This window comes from Macaca nemestrina, chromosome 15, assembly GCF_043159975.1.
Source record: "Macaca nemestrina isolate mMacNem1 chromosome 15, mMacNem.hap1, whole genome shotgun sequence".
NCBI lineage: Eukaryota > Metazoa > Chordata > Mammalia > Primates > Cercopithecidae > Macaca > Macaca nemestrina.
The window spans coordinates 37,360,870-37,380,712 of record NC_092139.1 but is presented as its reverse complement, the minus strand read 5'-3'; the positions used below and the strand labels follow the sequence as shown (position 1 = coordinate 37,380,712).

The 19,843-nt window shown below is 57.4% G+C and overlaps 1 protein-coding gene across 17 annotated transcripts; it reads left to right on the top strand.

Annotated features, from left to right (window-relative positions):
- Positions 1-4,497: 4,497 nt before the first annotated feature.
- LOC105481589 (ADAM metallopeptidase domain 33) lies at positions 4,498-18,637 on the top strand. 17 transcript variants are annotated; one of them, XM_071079606.1, is made up of 23 exons: positions 4,499-4,685; positions 6,579-6,740; positions 7,000-7,079; positions 9,441-9,517; positions 11,480-11,558; positions 11,735-11,811; positions 11,891-12,080; positions 12,300-12,365; positions 12,447-12,518; positions 12,669-12,835; positions 12,922-13,006; positions 13,085-13,227; positions 13,724-13,901; positions 13,996-14,085; positions 14,298-14,493; positions 14,642-14,750; positions 14,848-15,046; positions 15,131-15,208; positions 15,284-15,392; positions 15,476-15,623; positions 16,992-17,083; positions 17,251-17,323; positions 17,633-18,637. In XM_071079606.1, exons 1-22 carry the CDS (start codon positions 4,589-4,591, stop codon positions 17,313-17,315), a joined length of 2,559 nt encoding a protein of 852 aa, XP_070935707.1. In that variant the 5' UTR covers positions 4,499-4,588; the 3' UTR covers positions 17,316-17,323; positions 17,633-18,637. The 17 variants fall into 17 exon arrangements, with proteins under 17 accessions (XP_070935703.1, XP_070935704.1, XP_070935702.1 ...); XM_071079604.1 differs by having other exon boundaries at positions 11,483-11,558; positions 12,300-12,518; XM_024792779.2 differs by having other exon boundaries at positions 12,300-12,518.
- Positions 18,638-19,843: the final 1,206 nt, after the last annotated feature.

Here is a 19,843-nt window from a genome sequence, read left to right as displayed (position 1 = left end):
CTGCGGCTACTGGCGGATTTGGGAATATCCGGCTTGGGAGTCTTCCTCTGCTTCCGTGTACTTCCAAGGGGACATATGTCCATCTTGGATCGCAGGGTTCTCAGAGGGATTTGTTGTGTTTGCTTCCAGTGGTCTGAGGCCTCCTGAGACTTTTTGTACATTTAATTGAAGTGTAACATACAGAAAAGTTTACACATTATAAATGCAACTCAAGGACTTTTCCAAAAGCAAACACACCCAGATCAAGAAACAGACCATCCCACAGTCCCCCCTTACACCCTGTACCAGTTGTAGCCCCCACAAGGGTAACTACTATCTTGACTTCAAACACCATAGATTTGATTTGCCTGTTTTTGAACTCTATATAAGTAGAATCACAGAGTGTGTATAATGACTTTGGAAAACTGTTTGACAATATCTATTAAAGCTAAAATACTCTTGCCCTACGAACCTGAAATTCCACCCACCTTGCCAAGGGACAAAAAGTTCCCCTCTAAATGCACCAGGCTGTCAGGGATGAAGCCTTGGCTTTGGGGCCCCCATTCATACACAAGATTTTTTCTGGGGCACCCAAGCATCAGTCTGTCATCTCGAGGTGCCACCCTGGCCATCTCTGAGGGCTGGAATCAGAGTGCCTCCCTCAGACATCCTGTTCTGCATCACCCCTTGGGAGGAGTCATGTTTACAGATGGTGGGTGTCACCCATGCCAAGTACTTCGAAGGGTTAACGCTCACTGGTTTGCCTGTTTCCCAGGACACTTCCCGATGCTCCTCTGGAGGGTGAGGCCAACAAGCTAGTGGAGAAGTCATCTTTCCCAAGTGCTGCTGGGCGCGCCCGGAGCTGCTCAGTGCATCCTAGGGTCCCTCTTCCTCAGCTTTGGTTTGATGGCCTCATCTCCTCCCCTGCAACCTCAAAATGTAAAGAAACCCTTGCTCAGAGACTTCGGCAGAAAATTCCTCTGACCCGCACTTGGACACAGCTCATCCGGGTTTGGGAGGTGTCAACTGTGTAAGGAAGACTCTGATCCGCATGTGGCTCTTCGACTGTGTCCCCTCCACAGTCAGTTATTAGCACTGACTGTGCTAGGAAGTGAGTAACACACATATTCCCAGACCACATGGAGCTCAGGAGCTTGGGGAGACAGACAGGGAAGTAGACGACTACAGTGCCTTGTGAAACGTGTTGCAGGGAGAAGTGTCATTCAGGGGATGCTAACCTGGCTTTGGGTAAGGGACAGCCTCTGAATGACAGAACATTAAAGCCATGGCCTGCAGTTTAAGTAGGAGTTGGCCAGTTCGAGGTAAGAATACCAGTAAGCAAGGACGCCAGAGTAGCTCCTAGAGCTGCCTTCTCTACCTGACATCCACACTGAAGCCAGGCCCCTCTGTGTTCAACCTTGCTTTACTGAAGAGGTGTCGCTGAGGGGCTGCTCTGGGGGGCTGCTCTGCTTTCCTGCCCCAACTTCTTCTGAGCTCGAGTCACCTCCATATTGGTGCTCCTGGTTCTCAGGCCTTTGGACTCAAACTGAATCACACCACTGGCTTTCCTGGTTCTCCAGCTTGCAGATGGCAGATCCTGGAACTTTTTGGCCTCCATAATCACGTGAGCCAATTGCTATAATAAATATTTCTCTTTCCCTCTTTCTTCCTCTCTCTCTCCGTGTAAATATAGCTCCAATTATAAGAGCCCCAAACTGGAAAATAACCCTATGTTGCACTGGTGAGTAGAGAAACTGTGGTTCCCTCCAACCACGGAACACTATTCAGCAATACGAAGGAACAAACTATTGATATGCAAAATAGTGTAAATGAATCTCATAAACATCGGAAAGAGGGAAGGAAGCCAGACACAGAAGAGTACATGCCACATGATTCCATTTATATGAGATTCTAGAACAGGCAAAACTTATCTATAGACAGAGAACAACAGACCAGTGGTTGTCTGGGGTTGGGAGTGGGGAAGTTTGGTTGCAAGGGCACAGGGCTCTTTCTGCCGGTGAGGGAATGTGTCTGCATTGCAGTGATGCTTATGCAGGTATATACACTTATCAAAATTCATCTTACTGGCCACTTAAAATAAGTGCATTTTATTGTGTGTAAATTATACCTTAATGAAGTTGATTTGAAAATCCAAAGTAGTAATAATAAGTAATAATCTCATAGCTGGGCAGCTGAGGTGACTCACTCCTGTAATTCCAATGATTTGAGAAGCTGAGGCAGGAGGATCACTTAAGCTCAGGAGTTCTTTTTTATTTTTATTTTTTGAGACGGAGTTTCACTCATGTTGCCCAGGCTGGGGTGCAATGGCACTATCTCCGCTCACTGCAACCTCCACCTTCTGAGTTCAAGCCTCCCGAGTAGCTGGAACTACAGGCGCTCACCACCATGCCTAACTAATTTTTGTATTTTTAGTAGTGATGGAGTTTCACCATGTTGGCCAGGCTGGTCTTGAACTCCTGAGCTCAAGTGATCCGCCCGCCTCGGCCTCCCAAAGTGCTGGGATTACAGGCAAGAGTCACTGTGCCTGGCCAAGACCCGGAGTTTGAGATCAGCCTGGGAAACAAAGTGAGACCCCCTCTCTACAGAAAAACTAAAAATTTTAGCTGGGCCTGGTGCTGTGTTCCTGTAGTTCCAGCTACTCAGGAGGCTGAGGTGGGAGGATTCCTTGAGCCCAGGATTTAAGGCTGCAGTGAGGCATGATCAGGCCACTGCCCTCTAGCGTGAGTGACAGAGTGAGACCCTGTCTCTAAATAATACTCATAAGAACAACAAGAGCCCTCTAAATGCACTGATATCTAAGATGTATTAAGTGACCAAAAAAAAAAAAAAAAATCAATGTGCAGAAAAATGTTAATAAGAGAAAAAATATGTCTGTATTGTCTTTAGTATACATAAAAATAATCTAAAAGCCTATGAAAGAAACTAATCATATTGGTTTCCTGCTGGGGAGGAGGGCTGAGAACACGAAGACTTTCCCTATGCTTTCTGTATCTTTTGATTTTGAGACATACGAACGTAGGTTTCTCTCACTGCTCGAACTAATCAAATCACTACATTCCAAATTCTCAAAAACAAATAGATTTGCTTAAAAGTAGGCCGCATGCCGTGTCTCACCTGAGATCAGGGGTTTGAGACCAGCTTGACCAACGTGGAGAAACCCCGTCTCTACTAAAAATACAAAATTAGCGGGGCGTGGTGGCACATGCCTGTAATCCCAGCTACTTGGGAGGCTGAGGCAGAAGAGCCACTTGAACCCGGGAGGTGGAGGTTGCAGTGAGCCGAGATTGTGCCATTGCACTCCAGCCTGGGTAACAAGAGAGAAACTGTCACAGAAAAAAAAAAAAAAAAAATTGCTTAAAAGTTAACATCTTGGGCGGGCGCAGTGGCTCACGCCTGTAATCCCAGCACTTTGGGAGGCCAGGGCAGGCGGATCACAAGGTCAGGAGATCAAGACCATCCTGGCTAACAGGGTGAATCCCCGTCTCTACTAAAAATACAAAAAAATTAGCTGGGGGTGGTGGTGACGGGCGTCTGTAGTCCCAGCTACTGGGGAGGCTGAGACAGGAGAATGGTGTGAATTCGGGAGGTGGAGCTTTCAGTGAGCAGGAGAATCGCTTGGACCAGGGAGTCAGAGATTGCAGTGAGCCGAGATCGTGCCACTGCACTCCAGCCTGGTGGCAGAGGGAGACTCTGTCCCAAAAAAAAAAAAAAAAAAAAAAAGTTAACATTTCATCCAAATTTATGCCCAGTAGGAAAACAAAACTTTAAAACATGAAACAGGTGTTACTGAGGCCAAAAGGGTCTCCAAGGTCTGGGAGTCTGTAGCTTTATACAATTCTGCCATCTGGCCACCGCCAGGGTCAAAGGGTTGTCTCTGTCCGCTGCACCGCCTTTGCCCAGCAATGAAGCCCCCAAGACCTCCGTCTCTACTGGCTCCCTCCTCCCCGGGGTCAGCGACTGGTGGCCACTGTGGTTCGGAGACAGCAACACTGACAACCGCAGCCAGTGGCCTGGACCTTCGTATCCCTAGGGGCACCCAGCGCAGGTGGATGACCCGACTCAACCTCCACCAGATTCTCCTCGGGGCAGGACAGGTAGCGAGGAGGGGACCGAGATTGGCCCCAGGAGACCACGGAAGATCGCGCTTCTAGGGCCGACTTCAGCAGCGACAGGCGGCCTTTGCCTATCGCCCCACCCTACCACGCCGTGGTCCTCAAAGAACCTTCCCGGCGGTTCTCTACTCCTCTCAGGAGTAGAGGCCCTTTGAGGCCGACGGGGAGGGACGGCTCAGGCCGGTCATCCGAGGCCGCACGGATTCCCTTCTCCGCCCAGCTCCACCCCTCGAGGGGCGGCGGTCCCGGAGTGGCGTCCTGGCTCCCCCAGGGCGCACGCCGTCGGGGCCCCAGGCCAGGCTCCGAGCGGGGTTGGCGGGGAGGGGAGGAGGGAGCGAGGGCGGGCGGTAGCGGGTGGGGGCGGGAAGGTCCGAAGGCGGCGGCCTGAGGCTGCATGGGACGTGGGTCGGCCGCGATCCAGCCCAGGCGGAGCCGGAGCTGCGAGCCACAGCCTAGAGGCCGAGGAGCTCACAGCTATGGGCTGGAGACCCGGGAGAGCTCGGGGGTCCCCGTTCCTGCTGCTGCTACTGCTCCTGCTGCTCTGGCCAGTGCCTGGCGCCGGGGTGCTTCCAGGTGAGGACCCGGGCGGGGTGCGCCCTGAGGGGCAGGCGAGGCGAGGTGGTGGTGGTGGAGGGGATGAGTTCTGCTCAGAGCCCGGGTGAGCGCGCGGAGGGTCTCTCAGCCCCGGGACCACACGGCCAGTAGGTCAGGGCGTGGGGACGGTTTGGGGGCGTCTCCGTGGGACCTGCCCAGGGACGCACAAGTGTACTTGGGCTGGCCTGGGCCAGGACTTGCCCACACTGCCCGGCTGCCACTCTGCTGGCAAAGCTGAGGGCATGGCCCCCTCCCCCTCGGGGGCAGCCCAGCCCCCAGCCCGTAGCTCCCTCTGCCTGGATTCTCGCTCTCACAACCTCCCAACCCCCATCCGCCGGCCACCGTGTGACCAGCTCCTGTACCTCCACCCTTTAGGATTCAGCCGGGCTCCATCCTCCAGGAAGCCCCCATGCCCAAGAGTCCCCCAGAGTCCCTGCTTTGCTCTCAGGGTGCGGAACCAGCTGTGGCCTCCGCCCTGCTCACCCCTCGTCCCTCCTCCCAGGGCGGCAGGGCAGTGTGTATGTTGTTTATATTGTTGCCTTGTTTGGTGAGATAGAGAAGGGCCTTTCCAGACAGAAGGTGCCTGTTTAGTTGTGCTCTGGGAAGATGGCAGCACTGTCTCCTGGGGGTACTCCCTCCAAACAAAGACGTTAAGATGGGACTGGTAACAACCTCTGCAAGCGGGTGGGAGGATTAGCCAGTCCTGCACAGCAAGTGCCTGGCCGAGGACAGGGGGGGCAACCAGGGAGGAGGCATGCAGGGCTGGGCTGGGCTGTGCAGCCTGGGCCATGGCTTCCACAGCACTGTGTGGGGACCAAACAGGTACAGGGGTCTGCTCTGTTCTGGCCCCAGGGGAGGGTTCTAGGTGGTCCACTGCTCCCTCCCCTCTGAGCCCTATCCTGGGGCCAGGGGAAGCGACAGGACCCCTGGGAGAGGGGGGCTCTATGTGCCCAATACCAACCTGGCTCCCTCGGGGTCCACTCCCATCCACCCGGTCACTGGAGCTCCAGCTCTGCCCCTCTCTCCCTCATTGGGGTCAGGGTGCCCGTGGCCAGCATGTGCGTGCAAGGCCATGTGGAGAGCACCCATACCCACACTGCACCCACACACCGTGCCTGAGCCCACCCTACCTCCTCCCCAAACCCTTAGAGGCCTAGGAGCAGCAAAGCTTGGTTCTCTACTCTCAGTTAAGTGCTCTCTGGGCTGAGAGACCTCCTTTCTTTCCCCTCCCCCAGATCCACTCAGAGCCCTCCCTGCACTGGCCCCTCTAGCCTCCTTTCCAAGGTGGCAGACTCCTCTTGGTCCCTATTTGCCTGATGGCAACTCACTCATCCAATCAAGGAGGGCTTCTTGGAGGAAGGGTCTTTGATGCTTGGAGTCTGGGAGAGAAGGTGGAGGAGAAAAAAGAAGTTAGGGTGGCCTACCAGGAGCTGAGTCACTTCCACAGGCAGCCATCAGCCCAGCAGGACTGAGGCCAGGGCTGCGTGGGGGCCGGGGTTGTCCGTTCTGGGAGCTGGGACTGGGTACCTGGGGAAGGAGGGCTGCTGCAGGCTCTGCGTGCCTGGGGCCTGTCTCCTGCAGGGTGGGCCTGTGGGAGTGGTTGGGGCTGGTGGGGGGCTGGGAGCATTCCAGGGGAGCATTCCAGGCGCCCTCTGAGTAATGTTTGGATCTGGGATTCCTCCTAGAGCCCCCTTAGGCACATCCTGCCAGGGAGAACCAAGGCCCCGGTCCGGAAGCCTCCCCTCACCTTGAAGAGATGAGGAGGGGCCTTCTGGGCCAGGGTACAAAATCCCTGCCTGAGGATGGAGTCCCCGAGGGAGCTCCGGGCAAGGTGGGCCTCGCAAGGCCACATCTGGCTGTTGTTTTTCTCAGATGATGGGGCTGCACAGGCGTCCTCTCTTCATAGATCTCTCACCCTGAAAGCATCTGCTGCCCATCTACCCGAGGCTGCCTCCCTCTTCCCTTCCCCTTTGCACTGGCGGCCTTGGCCTCTTCCTTGTGATCACCGACCCCAAGCCTGCCCATCCACCAAAGGTCAGGGGACTCCCGCGTCCCCAGCTGAGCTGTCCTTTCCCAGCCTTATTTTCCTCCTCCTTGGTAGCTCCTCAGATCCAAGGATGCCCATGGGTGTCCCTCCTTCTCTAGGCTGAGCCCACGCATGTTGAAGATGGAGTCTGCCCCGAAAGGCCTCCAGTGCCTCCCTGGGGATGTCCTCTAACCCCCTCCCTCTGCTTTGTCCCATGCCCCTGTGTTCCTCAGGTCCCCCTCACCCTGTGCTCTGTCTTCTCTCCAGGACATATCCCTGGGCAGCCAGTCACCCCCTACTGGGTCCTGGATGGACGACCCTTGCGCGCTGTCAGCCTGGAGGAGCCGGTCAGTGCCATGTCACCTCGTCCTCCACAGGGGCCCTGAAACTCCCATCCCTTTTATCTCCCCCACATTACAGCTTCCAGTTTTGCTGGGGTCCCCAGAACCACCAAGTCACTGCTCCTGTAGGCCCCTCCCTGCCGAGTGGGCAGAAGAGGGCACTGGGGATTGGACATCTAGGTCTCGTGAGTCCGTACACGTGGAAGTCATTTCAGCTTTCTCCGCCCCACCTCCCCCTTTCCCTCCCTCCCTGGATGATCTGGGCCACCCCCACCCCCACCAGGCAGAAATGGGTCCAGGGTTTGTGGGGCCTGAAGCTTTTCAGGAGCCTGAAAAACAAAAAAAAGCACTAAAAAGAAAACCTTTTGCAAAGTTGACCAGAACATGTGACCCCGTGGACACACTGCTGTCCCTCTCAGGGCCCTACCACTGAGGGCCTGAACCTTCAGCCTCACTGGCTCCTGTGGAATCCACTTCTGGTGGGGGGGGGCAGTGGTCACTCTCCTGGTGTTCCCCCAGATGTGAGACCACCCCATGTGCTTCTGCAGGATGCTGTGCCCCAGCCTCCTCCCAATCCCGCCCTTCACAAGCTTCCAGAATAACCATGCCCCATCTGTTTGTGCCGTAATATCTGTGCTACAAACTAAGAGGCCAGTACCCTTGATATGCCCATTTTACAGATGGGCAAAGGGAATCCCAGAGAGGTTGGGGAAATTGTCCATGGTCACACAGCTCTTTAGGCTGGGAGCCTGAGACCCACTAAGGTCTGAACGATTTTAAACCATTGGCTACACCCCTGCCCCCCTTAGGCCCCCCCTAGAGAGCCCTCTTTGTTTGGAATTTTCAGCCCTACTGTCCAAACCCAGCAAGAGGGAAGGCAGGGGAGCATTACCATGAAGGCTGGGAGGCCCCCAGAGACCCAGCAGCTCCCAACCCAGGGCCTTCACTGGGATCCCCTAGGTCCATAAGGCCCCCCTTGCACTGGTCAAGCACAGCACTGGCCTGAGCTTTGAGACTGCCCTCCCCATCCCCGGGAGGGGAAGGCTGGGCACATGCTGGGGTCACTCTGCCTCTGGGCCTCCCTGTCTGTCTGGCCTGGGCTGTGACCAAGAGGGGAGCTCCAAAGGGGCCCTGCTCCCCATAACTGTGGGTCTTTGCCCCCAGGAAGCCTGCCAAGATGGTACAGAAGACAGAGTAGAGGTTGGGTATCCCCTCCAATAGGCAGGAAACACTCACATTTCAAGAAGGGGGGTATATATCGAGGGGCAGGGTACCAGGAGGGCAAGAGTAAAGACAGCAGGGGCTGCAGAGGAACCGGGACCTCGAGTATGGCCTTCCATCTGGGCCACTGCCTTTCTCCCAATGCAAACCTTTCCCCAATAAAGCAAGTGACATTCCAGCCACATGAGCTCATGCCGGAGGCCTTGTGGGGCCTGTGGCCAGGGAGGCAAGGGCCATCTGCTCCCCACTTGCAAAGGAAGAACTCCCTCCAAAGACTCTGAGACCCTTGGACAGGGCCCCAGCCCAGTGCATTTTTGGAGAAAAGGAGTCGGGGGTTAAACATTCTGAAGGCACAGCAGCCTCCCAGGAAGCTCCTGGGCTGGCTCCAACTCTGGGCCCCCAGCCAGGCTGAGTGGACAAGGGGGAAGTGGGGTGTTCCCACAGGGTGGGAGATGCCAAGAGGGTGGGGGAAGGAGAGAGGGCTGGCTGGCCAAGCCAGCCTCTTGACACCTAGCTGAGAGCCAGTGTGCTCTCTTGGCTGGAATGGCGTCCATGTTTACTTCTTGGGTCCAGTGAAGCAGGTGTCGGAGCAGGAGGGACAGAGACTGCTGGAGGCCCAGGAAAACTTTGGAAGAGGGAGCAGTTTGCCAAAATTGGAAGTGGAGGAGTAAAGTTTGAATTCTATAGGGAATGAGCAGCAGCTCATTTGGAAACAAGCCTCCGGTAGCAGAGGCTGTGAGGAGGCCCTGGCCATGGCTACCCGGTGCCCCCACAATGTCCTCAGCACCCCTCTGTCTTCCCCTGCTTTTGATACCCCTTCTGGGCATGAAAGAAGAGGGCGGGCCAGGCGAGGGGCACTTTTCTGGGACCTCTGGTCTCTAGGGAGGATGTCAGCATGCCTGGCAGGAGGCGCCAATGCCCTTCCAAGTGGCTGTTGTCAGGACAGCAAACATTCTGAGCTTGGGAACATCTTTGTATGTTCTCACCTCCTCCACACCCTCCATAGTATGTGGGGGGTCCTGCTGACCCCCCAGCCCACGTTCTCCTCAAGAACTTCCTCCCCAGCCAGCTGCACAGGCCACCTGCTCTCTGACAGGCAGGAGGTCTGGAGGCCACTGTCTCAGCCCCACACTCTTTCTTGCCCAGGTCTTGAAGCCAGACATGGGGCTGGTGGCCCTGGAGGCTGAAGGCCAGGAGCTCCTGCTTGAGCTGGAGAAGAACCAGTGAGTGCCAGGCTGGGGTAGGGCTGGGACGAGGGGGTCAGTGTTGTGGGGCAGGGACTGACACGGATCTGTGCGGGTGGCTGGATGGGCAGAGGACCCCAGAGAGGGTGCAGATGACAGGGAGAGTCACGCAGGCCTGTGGCTGGCCCCCTGGAAGCTGAAGAGGACTGCTGAGGCTGTCAGCCCGGCTGTGGGGCACATCCACCCTCCCAACCCCAGGAGCGGCTTGTCAGCTCCTTGTTGGAGATGAGTGAGCACCATCTAGTGGACAGGTGCAAGATATGCTGAGTCTAAAGAAATCCTAGAGGGATCCCAAACATGAGCCGGCACTCCAGGCTAAGTGAAGGGCAGGGACAAAGATGCCGTGGCTTTGGGAGGCCAAGGCGGGCGGCTCACCTGAGGTCAGGAGTTTGAGACCAGCCTGGCCAAAATGGTGAAACCCCGTCTCTACTAAAAATACAAAAAATTAACTGGGCGTCGTGGCAGCACCTGTAATCCCAGCTACTTAGGGGACTGAGACAGGAGAATTGCTTGAACCCAGGAGGCAGAGGTTGTGGTGAGCCAAGATCACACCACTGCACACTCTGGCTTAGGCAGAGTGAGCCTCTGTCTCAAAAAAAGAAAAAAAAGAAAAGAAAAGAAAAGAAAAAAGAAGAAGATGCAGTGGCTACACTTGGGGGCAGCAGTTTGTCTGACCTGCCTGGAAGGTCTCTATCTACAGGGACGGGAGCAGGGGGAATGAATCTGGGGAGTCCCAGGAGGGCCAGATCACAGAAAAGGCCATTTTAGTGCTCAGTGTCCTGGACCATCCAGAGCCAAAGATTTTGAGCTGGAGAAGGGACAGGCAGACCTGTACTCAGGAAGGTGCCTTGGGCTGGGTGGGGTGGGTGTCCCAGTTGGAACACAGGCTCTTAAAACCACCCAGACTATATTATCAATATATACTACCTACTGAGTGCTTGTTTGACTGCAGGCACTGTTCTGAGCACTTGACATGTACTTTATTCTCCCTCGTGGAGTTGGATGAACTGGGAACCAACTCTAGTTCCACTATGCCCAACCATATTTTCCCTGGGGCCAACGTCCCTACCATTTCAATGGAGTGGTCACATCACCTACCTCCTAGGGTGGCGGGTGTGTGTGGAGCGAGGGTGGGGGGCAGAGCTGGGGCAGGTAGTGGAATGCCTGGGAGGTGGGAAGCAGCCATCATTAGGGGGTGGTCTGGAGGTAATGAGGCCAAGGTGAGGTTGGGGTAAAGGATTTTCTTTAAAGAAGAGATATTGACTTATGATTGATCCATCCACGTGGGAAAGATCCTGTTGAGATGGAGCCTGAAAATGAAATCATTACCGGAGTGGGGTGTGGAGAATGCAGGGAGGGCGGAAGCAGCGTGGGCAGGTGGGGGTTCTGTTTTCTCTAGAGGCAGTGGGTGAGCTTCAGTCACTGAAGGACAGATGGGAGGTATGTGGGGTCTGAAAGTCTGAGGAAAATATTTCAAGGATCTAGGGTAGGTGGGGGCAAGAGGGTTGACCAGATGCCCAAAAAAGGAGGGCAGCAGGCAGGGGAACCTGGGGAGGTTGCTGCATTTCCCTAACTCCAAGTCCCATTCCTCGGCAGTGTCTCCTGACTCCTCCCCTCCTGACCTGTGGATCCTGCTGCCTGCTGCAGGTCCCCTGGGAACCACAAACTCTTCCTCTATTCCCATTCCTCCTCCCTGGCATCCTCGCTGGCACTTCCCATACTCACACCTCCCACAACAAAACCATCACCAAGGCTCCTTCCTCTAGCCCCAAGAGTTTCTGATCTTAACAAGTCACCATTGCTCCTGTCCCTTCCCTAAGACACACTGAGTGCCTCACTCATAAAGCTGCTCCATTAGCATTTAGGAAGGAAGGCTGGGAGACATCCTGGAGGCAGCAGGAAGAAGCCAAATTCAATGCTCCCTGTAACACCCCCTCTCAGCAGGCTGCTGGCCCCAGGATACATAGAAACCCACTACGCCCCAGATGGGCGGCCAGTGGTGCTGGCCCCCAACCACAAGGTGAGATGTTTCCATGGGCTCTGGGATGCACCCCCAGAGGTACCCCCCACCATTTCTACCCCTCCTCCTCCTTGCATTCTTAAGGGGAGGTTGGAGCCAGCCCCTGCCACACCCTCCCTCTTGCCCCTCTTGCTCCAGCCCTGGCTGAGATGTGGGGCTGGCCCCTTCCTCCCTAGGATCATTGCCACTACCAAGGGCGAGTAAGGGGCTTCCCCAACTCCTGGGTAGTCCTCTGCACCTGCTCTGGGATGAGGTGAGCTCTGGGAGAGGAGGCTGGGCCTGGGATGGGGAAAGAGCTCCCTCACACCCACTCCTACCCCTCTGCACCCTAGTGGCCTGATCACCCTCAGCAGCAATGCCAGCTATTATCTGCGTCCCTGGCCGCCCCGGGGCTCCAAGGACTTCTCAACCCACAAGATCTTCCGGATGAAGCAGCTGTTCACCTGGAAAGGAGCCTGTGGCCACAGAGATCCTGGGGACAAAGCGGGCATGGCCAGCCTTCCTGGGGCTCCCCAGAGCAGGGTCAGGGGCATCCAGGGGATGGGAGTGGGAATGCTGTATCTATAGCTCTCCAAATCAGAAGAGACAGGAATTCACAGGCCTTAAGTCCCAGTATTTTTACTGGAGTCTGAAGAAACAAGTTCCAGCAAACATGTTAAATTTCTTTCTGGGAGCTGGGGTTGGTGGTCAGGATTCAAGCCCAGCAGCTTCCACTCAGGGACCCCATTTGCCCCTCCGCAGGACAGGCGAGAAGCGCGCAGGACCGGGAGGTACCTGGAACTGTACATTGTGGCAGACCACACCCTGGTGAGGAGACCCCAGGGGTTGGCGGGTTCTGGGATGGGGCCAGCTCAGCACCTCAAGCCACCAGGATTTCTGCCTTCCCAGTTCTTGACCCAGCAGCGAAACTTGAACCACACCAAACAGCGTCTCCTGGAAGTCGCCAACTACGTGGACCAGGTTGGGGGCGGGGGGAGAGTGGTGATGCGGGTGGCGGCGGCAGGACAGGCAGGTGCTAGTGGGGTGTGGGGAAGAGGAAGGGCGCCCCCATGAAGGAGCAGCGGCGCCGTGGGGCGCCCTGTCCTGGCTTCAGCCCCGCTTCGCCCTCAGCTTCTCAGGACTCTGGACATTCAGGTGGTGCTGACCGGTCTGGAAGTGTGGACCGAGCGGGACCGCAGCCGCGTCACGCAGGACGCCAACGCCACGCTCTGGGCCTTCCTGCAGTGGCGCCGGAGGCTGTGGGCGCAGCGGCCCCACGACTCCACGCAGCTGCTCACGTGGGTGCCTCTGACCCGGACGCGGGTCCTGGGCGGGGCGGCCTCACCTCCCGGCCCCGCCCGGTCACTCCGCGCTCCGCCCCCAGGGGCCGCGCCTTCCAGGGCGCCACAGTGGGCCTGGCGCCCGTCGAGGGCATGTGCCGCGCCGAGAGCTCGGGAGGCGTGAGCACGGTGAGCCCCGCGGGCGGGGGCGAGGGGAGACACGGTAGGCTCTACGGCCGCAGTGACCGCCCTCCCACGGTCCCCCAGGACCATTCGGAGCTCCCCATTGGCGCCGCAGCCACCATGGCCCATGAGATTGGCCACAGCCTCGGCCTCAGCCACGACCCCGACGGCTGCTGCGTGGAGGCTGCGGCCGAGTCCGGAGGCTGCGTCATGGCTGCGGCCACCGGGTACGCGCATGGTGGGTCGGGGCCGCGGCGGGGCGGCTAGTCCTGGGGACTTCCTCCGCTGCGTTTCTTTGGTCGTCCCTCAGTTTCCTCTTCTGTAGAATGGGGATAATGATCATAGTGTCCGCTTCAGGGTGGTTTATGAGGCTTAAAGGGAAGAAGCTCAGGCAAAGTGGATTCTCAACGGTATGAAGATAATTTTCCGAGTAACCTGGCGAGGTTACTCCTACACCAGGAGGCGCACCGCCGGGTCGCGATTCCACCTTGGGTCCCGGGCTGCCCACTCTTGGGGCCACACCGTCCTCCGTCCCGCTCGCTGTGTGACTTTGCGCGGGTCACTTCCCCTCTCTGGGCTCTGCCTCTAGAGGATTCGAGCCTCCCATCACTCAGGCGTGTCTGTGCATCTGGTGGCTGTAGCCAAGCCCAGGGATGGGGATCGGAGAAGCGCGGGGGTTGGAGGACTGTCTCTCCACTTTCAATGCCCTCCCCGTGCCAGTAGGCACCCGTTCCCGCGCGTGTTCAGCGCCTGCAGCCGCCGCCAGCTGCGTGCCTTCTTCCGCAAGGGGGGCGGCGCGTGCCTCTCCAATGCCCCGGACTCCGGACTCCCCGTGCTGCCGGCGCGCTGCGGGAACGGCTTTGTGGAGGCGGGCGAGGAGTGTGACTGCGGCTCTGGCCAGGTTAAGTCGGCTCGCCCGACCCCCACTCGCCCTCTCGGCCCAGGTCTGGGGCGCTGCGCCCTCACCTGGTCCCTTCTTGCCTTTCTGGTCCCAGGAGTGCCGCGACCTCTGCTGCTTTGCTCACAACTGTTCGCTGCGCCCGGGGGCCCAGTGCGCCCACGGGGACTGCTGCGCGCACTGCCTGGTGAGGGCATGGAAGGGTCAGGGTGAGGGTTTCGGGCCGCTTGGGAGCCGGTTTGTTGGCCTTAGTTAATTGGTGCCCTCAGGTTCCCCCGTTGGGTGCTGGTGCTGGCGTGGGTCGGCCTGGCTCCCCCAGCTCCGAGCCACGCTCTCGACGTGGACTTCTCACTGCCCACGGCCTCTCTCTGCCCTCCCCACTACCCTTCACCTGCGTAGCTGAAGCCGGCTGGAGCGCTGTGCCGCCAGGCCATGGGCGACTGTGACCTCCCTGAGTTCTGCACGGGCATCTCCTCCCACTGTCCCCCAGACGTTTACCTACTGGACGGCTCACCCTGTGCCAGGGGCAGTGGCTACTGCTGGGATGGCGCATGTCCCACGCTGGAGCAGCAGTGCCAGCAGCTCTGGGGGCCTGGTGAGAGGACAGGAGCACCCTTGCACCCTGTTCCCCATCCTCTGGTGGGGCCAGTTTTCTACTGTGGGGAAGATGGGCAGGGGAAACTGAGGTCCGCTGAGCGCGGCCCCTCTCCGAGCTGCCCCCAGCCTGGCCCATTCTTCCTCAGGCTCCCATCCAGCCCCCGAGGCCTGTTTCCAGGTGGTGAACTCTGCGGGAGATGCCCACGGGAACTGCGGCCAGGACAGCAAGGGCCACTTCCTGCCCTGTGCAGGGAGGTAGGGAGTGGAGCTGAGTGGAGGGAGCAGAAGCTATGGAGTGGGTTTGGGGAAGGGGGGTACTGCAGCTGTCGACTCCCCTCTGCTTCCTCCCCAGGGATGTCCTGTGTGGGAAGCTACAGTGCCAGGGCGGAAAGCCCAGCCTGCTCACACCGCACATGGTGCCAGTGGACTCCACCGTTCACCTAGATGGCCATGAAGTGACCTGTCGGGGAGTGTTGGCACTCCCTGGTGCCCAGCTGGACCTGCTTGGCCTGGGCATGGTAGAACCAGGCACCCAGTGTGGACCTAGAATGGTGAGCTCTGCCCACCCGACCCTTCCTTGCCACTTGAATTGTGCAGGCCAGTGTCCCGCTCACTGCCTGGTGCACCGCCCGTAGGTGTGCCAGAGTAGGCGCTGCGAGAACACCGCCTTCCAGGAGCTGCATCGCTGCCTGACTGCCTGCCACAGCCATGGGGTGAGAGCCCGAGGAGTCGGGGTGACCTTGGGGTTCTAATCCCACGTGACCCTCCTTCCCTTCTCTTCTCTGCAGGTTTGCAATAGCAACCATAACTGCCACTGTGCTCCAGGCTGGGCTCCACCCTTCTGTGACAACCCAGGCTTTGGTGGCAGCACGGACAGTGGCCCTGTGCAGCCTGAAAGTACACCAGTGGGGGGCATGTGGGCAGGAGCTGGGGTGGTGCACCTGCTCAGGACTCAGTCCCCCTTCCCCCGATCCCCGCAGACCGTGACACCTTCCTGCTGGCCATGCTCCTCAGCGTCCTGCTGCCTCTGCTCCCAGGGGCTGGCCTGGCCTGGTGTTGCTACCGACTCCCAGGAGCCCATCTGCAACGATGCAGCTGGGGCTGCAGGAGGGACCCTGCGTGCAGTGGGTAGGCTCCAAGTGCCTGCTTCCTGAGCCTACCCCTGCGGTTCACCTCCTCAAAGCTCTGCTGGGGCTGCAGGAGTTGGAGCAGGCCCTCAGCCTTGCCCCCAGGTGCAGAGAGCAGCCCCAGAGGCTGTGGAAAGAAGTAGCTTTGAACAGGAGGTTCCAGTGGCCTCCCAGTCAAGCAAGGGGGTGGATCCCTGCCCCACCACCAGCACCGCAAGGCATGGCCCTCCACCTCCCAGTACAGCTCCTCTTGTTCACGCTCCTGCTTCTCCCACCAGCTGAATGCCTCACCCTTGACTTCGCCCTGTTTTCCCCTGGCTCAGATTGCAGTCCCTGTACCATGCTGCCCCTGGAGGCCTGTCTAGCCTCTGTCTCACGAGTTTTCAGCCCTTTGCCACTTCCTCTGCCTAAATCGCCTCTGTCACCCCCTTGAAGTTCCCAAATGCTGGGCCCAGCACATCTTTTCACTCCATACCACTGGTCAGCTGCAGCACTGGCTGCCCCTGTGCCAAGGCCCTGGCCTAAAACAGTTCTCTGGGACCTGGGACCTGGGTGGTGGTGGAGAGGGGAGTCACATAATACTAAGCATGGCTGTCCTAGGACTCACCCTGCACCAGGGCCCTAGGCAGGGCAGGCACTCTGTGGCCATGTCTGACATAGCCTGATCTTTGGAGTGCTCCAGGCAAACCAAGGGACATGGCAGGATTTGGGCCAGAGATGGGGGCAGAGGGCATAACAGGGGCAGGGCACCACCTGGGCCCCAGGTAGCAGCTAAGAGGACCCTGACACAGTGAGTCATGATTGAGGGTGTGTGGGCAGAGGAGCAAGGTGGCCAGAGCCTGGTGTGTCAGCATGGAGGGGGCGCTGCAGAGGGCGGCGGCTGCTTCTCATCCCCAGGCGGGGGGAGTCTTAGGGGAGAGTGTTTTGAAGGAACATCACAGGGAATGACAAGGCCCTGGGAGATGGGATGGGGACAGGCAAAGATGGCTTGGAATCATCAAGGGCAGCAGGGTACCCAGGGGCAAGGAGAGCAGACATAGCTGCCGAAGGGGCGGAGGTCCAGGGTTCTTTGGAAGCTGAACGATGCCAACATTCAGAGAGTGCCAGGCTGCTGGGTGGTGCCAGAGCCTGGAGGAAATGTTAGGACTAGAGAGAGGAGGTGCCAGCCGAGGGCATGAGGCTCAAGTGGAGCCTGGATCCCAAGGCTTCCCTGAAGAGGGAGCAGGAAGGGAGCTGAGCGGGTGACTTGGAGCAGACAGGTGCCCCCAAGAAACTCAGTAAGCGCAGAACTGGACACCATGCTGTGGGGAGGCAATAACCCACTCAGGGTCACTGTGCCAACCTCCTGGACTCTTATCACATTACTCAGGCCCAAGGATGGCCCACACAGGGACCACCCCCTGGGCGGCGTTCACCCCATGGAGTTGGGACCCACAGCCACTGGACAGCCCTGGGCCCTGGGTGAGTGAGGCACCAGGGGGAGGAGGAGAGGGAAGGGAGGGGCTCATGCCTCCTGCCTCCTTCCAGGTGGGCAGCACCCAGTCACCTTGAGTCCACTGTGGCCCCCCCAGCCCCAGGGTCTCCTGCTGACCATATTCACAGCATTCACCCTCCACCATTGCTCCCAGGCCGCGAGAACTCTCATGAGCCCAGCAGCCACCCTGAGAAGCCTGTGGCCCGCAGTCCCGCCTGACCCCCAAGGTAGGCAGGGACCCGGATTCAAAGCCTCCCCCTCTCATCACCCACCCTCCCACCTCTCCCACCCCTCAGCTCGCTGCTCCCTAATCAGGTTTCTGAGCTCAGGTTATTATGGAAATGAGTTTATGACCTCTTGGAGAAGCTGTTATCATGGAGACCAGGATGGTGGAAGCCCCTGAGCTGGGGAGGGAGAAGCTGTGGCTTTTCCTGGATCATTGGTCCTCACTGAGTGAGGATGGGCTCCCTGTCACACAGCTTGCAGCCTGGGGCCCCGGTCCTTAGGGGACAACATATTCTCCTCGTTCTCAGCAGATCAAGTCCAGATGCCAAGATCCTGCCTCTGGTGAGAGGTAGCTCCTGAAATGAACAGATTTAAAGACAGGTGGCCACTGACAGCCACTCCAGGAACTTGAACTCCAGGGGCAGAGCTAGTGAATCACTGGACCTCCAGCACCTTCAGGCAGCTTGGAAGTTTCTTCCCCGAGTGGAGCTTCAACCCACCCACTCCAGGAACCCAGAGCCACATTAGAAGCTCCTGAGGGCAAGGGGACACTGCTGGGCACACTCTCCAGCTCAATAATCCATCAGTCCCAGAAGCAAAGGTCACACAGCCCCTGACCTCCCTCACCAGTGGAGGCTGGGTAGTGCTGGCCACCTGAAAAGGGCTCTGTCCTGGGAGCCTGGTGCGTCTCCTACATGCAATTTCCACAGACCCAGCTCTGTGGAGGGCATGACTGCTGGCCAGAAGCTAGAGGTCCTGGGGCCCTATCATTTGACTGAGTTCCCACTGCCCCTGCAAACAAGCATACTTTTGGAGAACCTTCCTTCCTGTTTCTTCCCACCTTGTCTTGTCCCCTAGGTGGTTCCTCAGCCTCCACCAACAATCCCAGTGCTGCACCTGAAGTTCTGGAGCTCAGAGTCTGACAGCCTCTCCCCCATTCTGTGTATGGGAGAGGACAGAGGGAACCATTTAAGAAAAGATACCAAAGTAGAAGTCAGAAGAAAGACACGTTGGCTAAGCATGGTGGCTCATGCCTATAATCCCAGAACTTTGGGAGGCCGGGGTAGGAGGATCACTAGAGACCAGGAGGTCCACACCAGCTGGGACAACATAGCAAGACTCTGTATCTACAAAAAAAATTTAACATTAACTGGGCATGGTGGTGTGTACCTGTAGGCCTCGCTGCTCAGGAGGCTGAAGCAGGAGGATCACTTGAGCCTGAGTTCAACACTGCAGTGAGCTATGATGACACCACTGCACTCCAGCCTGGGTGACAGAGCAAGACCCTGTCTCTAAAATAAATTTTAAAAAGATATATTGCACTTGGACCTTGGTTAGTCTTTTCTATATGTAAATTCAACCCTACGGGGTGCCCTGAGGACCCCACAGGGTGGTGGCTAGCAGGGTGGTGGCTGGCAGGCCAAGCCTAGACGGCAGCCAGGGTCTCAGGCATGTGTCTGGGCACAGGACGGTGTTGCCTAGTTTGAACACTCTCTGCTCTGTCGCTCCTGCCTCCCTTGGGTGTTCACATTCTCCCATTGCTTCATGCAAGAGCTGCTGAGTGGCCTATATCAGCCAGCTTTTGCCGCATTAACAAAACCATCCCAAAACTGAGTGTGGGGAGGCAACCTCAGCTCAGGCTCCACTCCACAAGTCCAAGGGGCCAGGTGAGAGTGCTCTCTAAAGCCCCCTCCTGCCTCAGTTGTAGTTGCGAAATTTTAATTTATGAAGGTGACAAAATGATGACACAGAGGCCAATGCTGTTGAAAGAAGTTATTACTCAGTTTCCCACCCTGCAGGGCCACAGTGGGGACGCACTAGGTTTGGTCCAGGGACAGAATCAGGAGCCAGTGGAAGGCACAGGCCACAGCCCTCAGTGCTGTTTCCACTGGGGAGCCAAGGGGCCGGGGGAAGAGGGTAGGATTGGCATTTTGAATCATTCTGGTAGGCTTTGGGGCGTGGGGTTGGGCCTAGTTGTCTGGGTCGGTACCTGGCGCTGAGCTGGTTTAAGACAGGGGAAATACTGGCCTAGTACATGAGAGTTCCTTGAAGGGGGTGGTTGGTGTATGGACTCAAGACTGGTCGGTTTGCATATGAAAGGCATGAGTTGTTTCTGATCCCCAAGAATCAAGCAGTTTCTGTCCAGCCAACAAGTCCCCACCCCAAGATGTTAAACCATCATGAAATAGAGAATCTAAGGCCAGGCATGGTGGCTCACGCCTGTAATCCCAGCACTTTGGGAGGCCAAGGCGGGTGGATCATTTGAGGTCAGGGGTTCAAGACCAGCCTGGCCAATGTGGTGAAACCCCATCTCTACTAAAAATACAAAACTTAGCCTGTTGTGGTGGCACGTGCCTATAATCTTAGCTACTTGGGAGGCTGAGGCAGGAGAATCGCTTGAACATGGGAGGTGGAGGTTGCAGTGAGCTGAGATCGCGCCACTGCACTCCAGCCTGGGAGACAAAAACAAGACTCCGTCTCAAAAAAAAAAAAAAAAGACAGAATCTAAAAAAACATGTTAA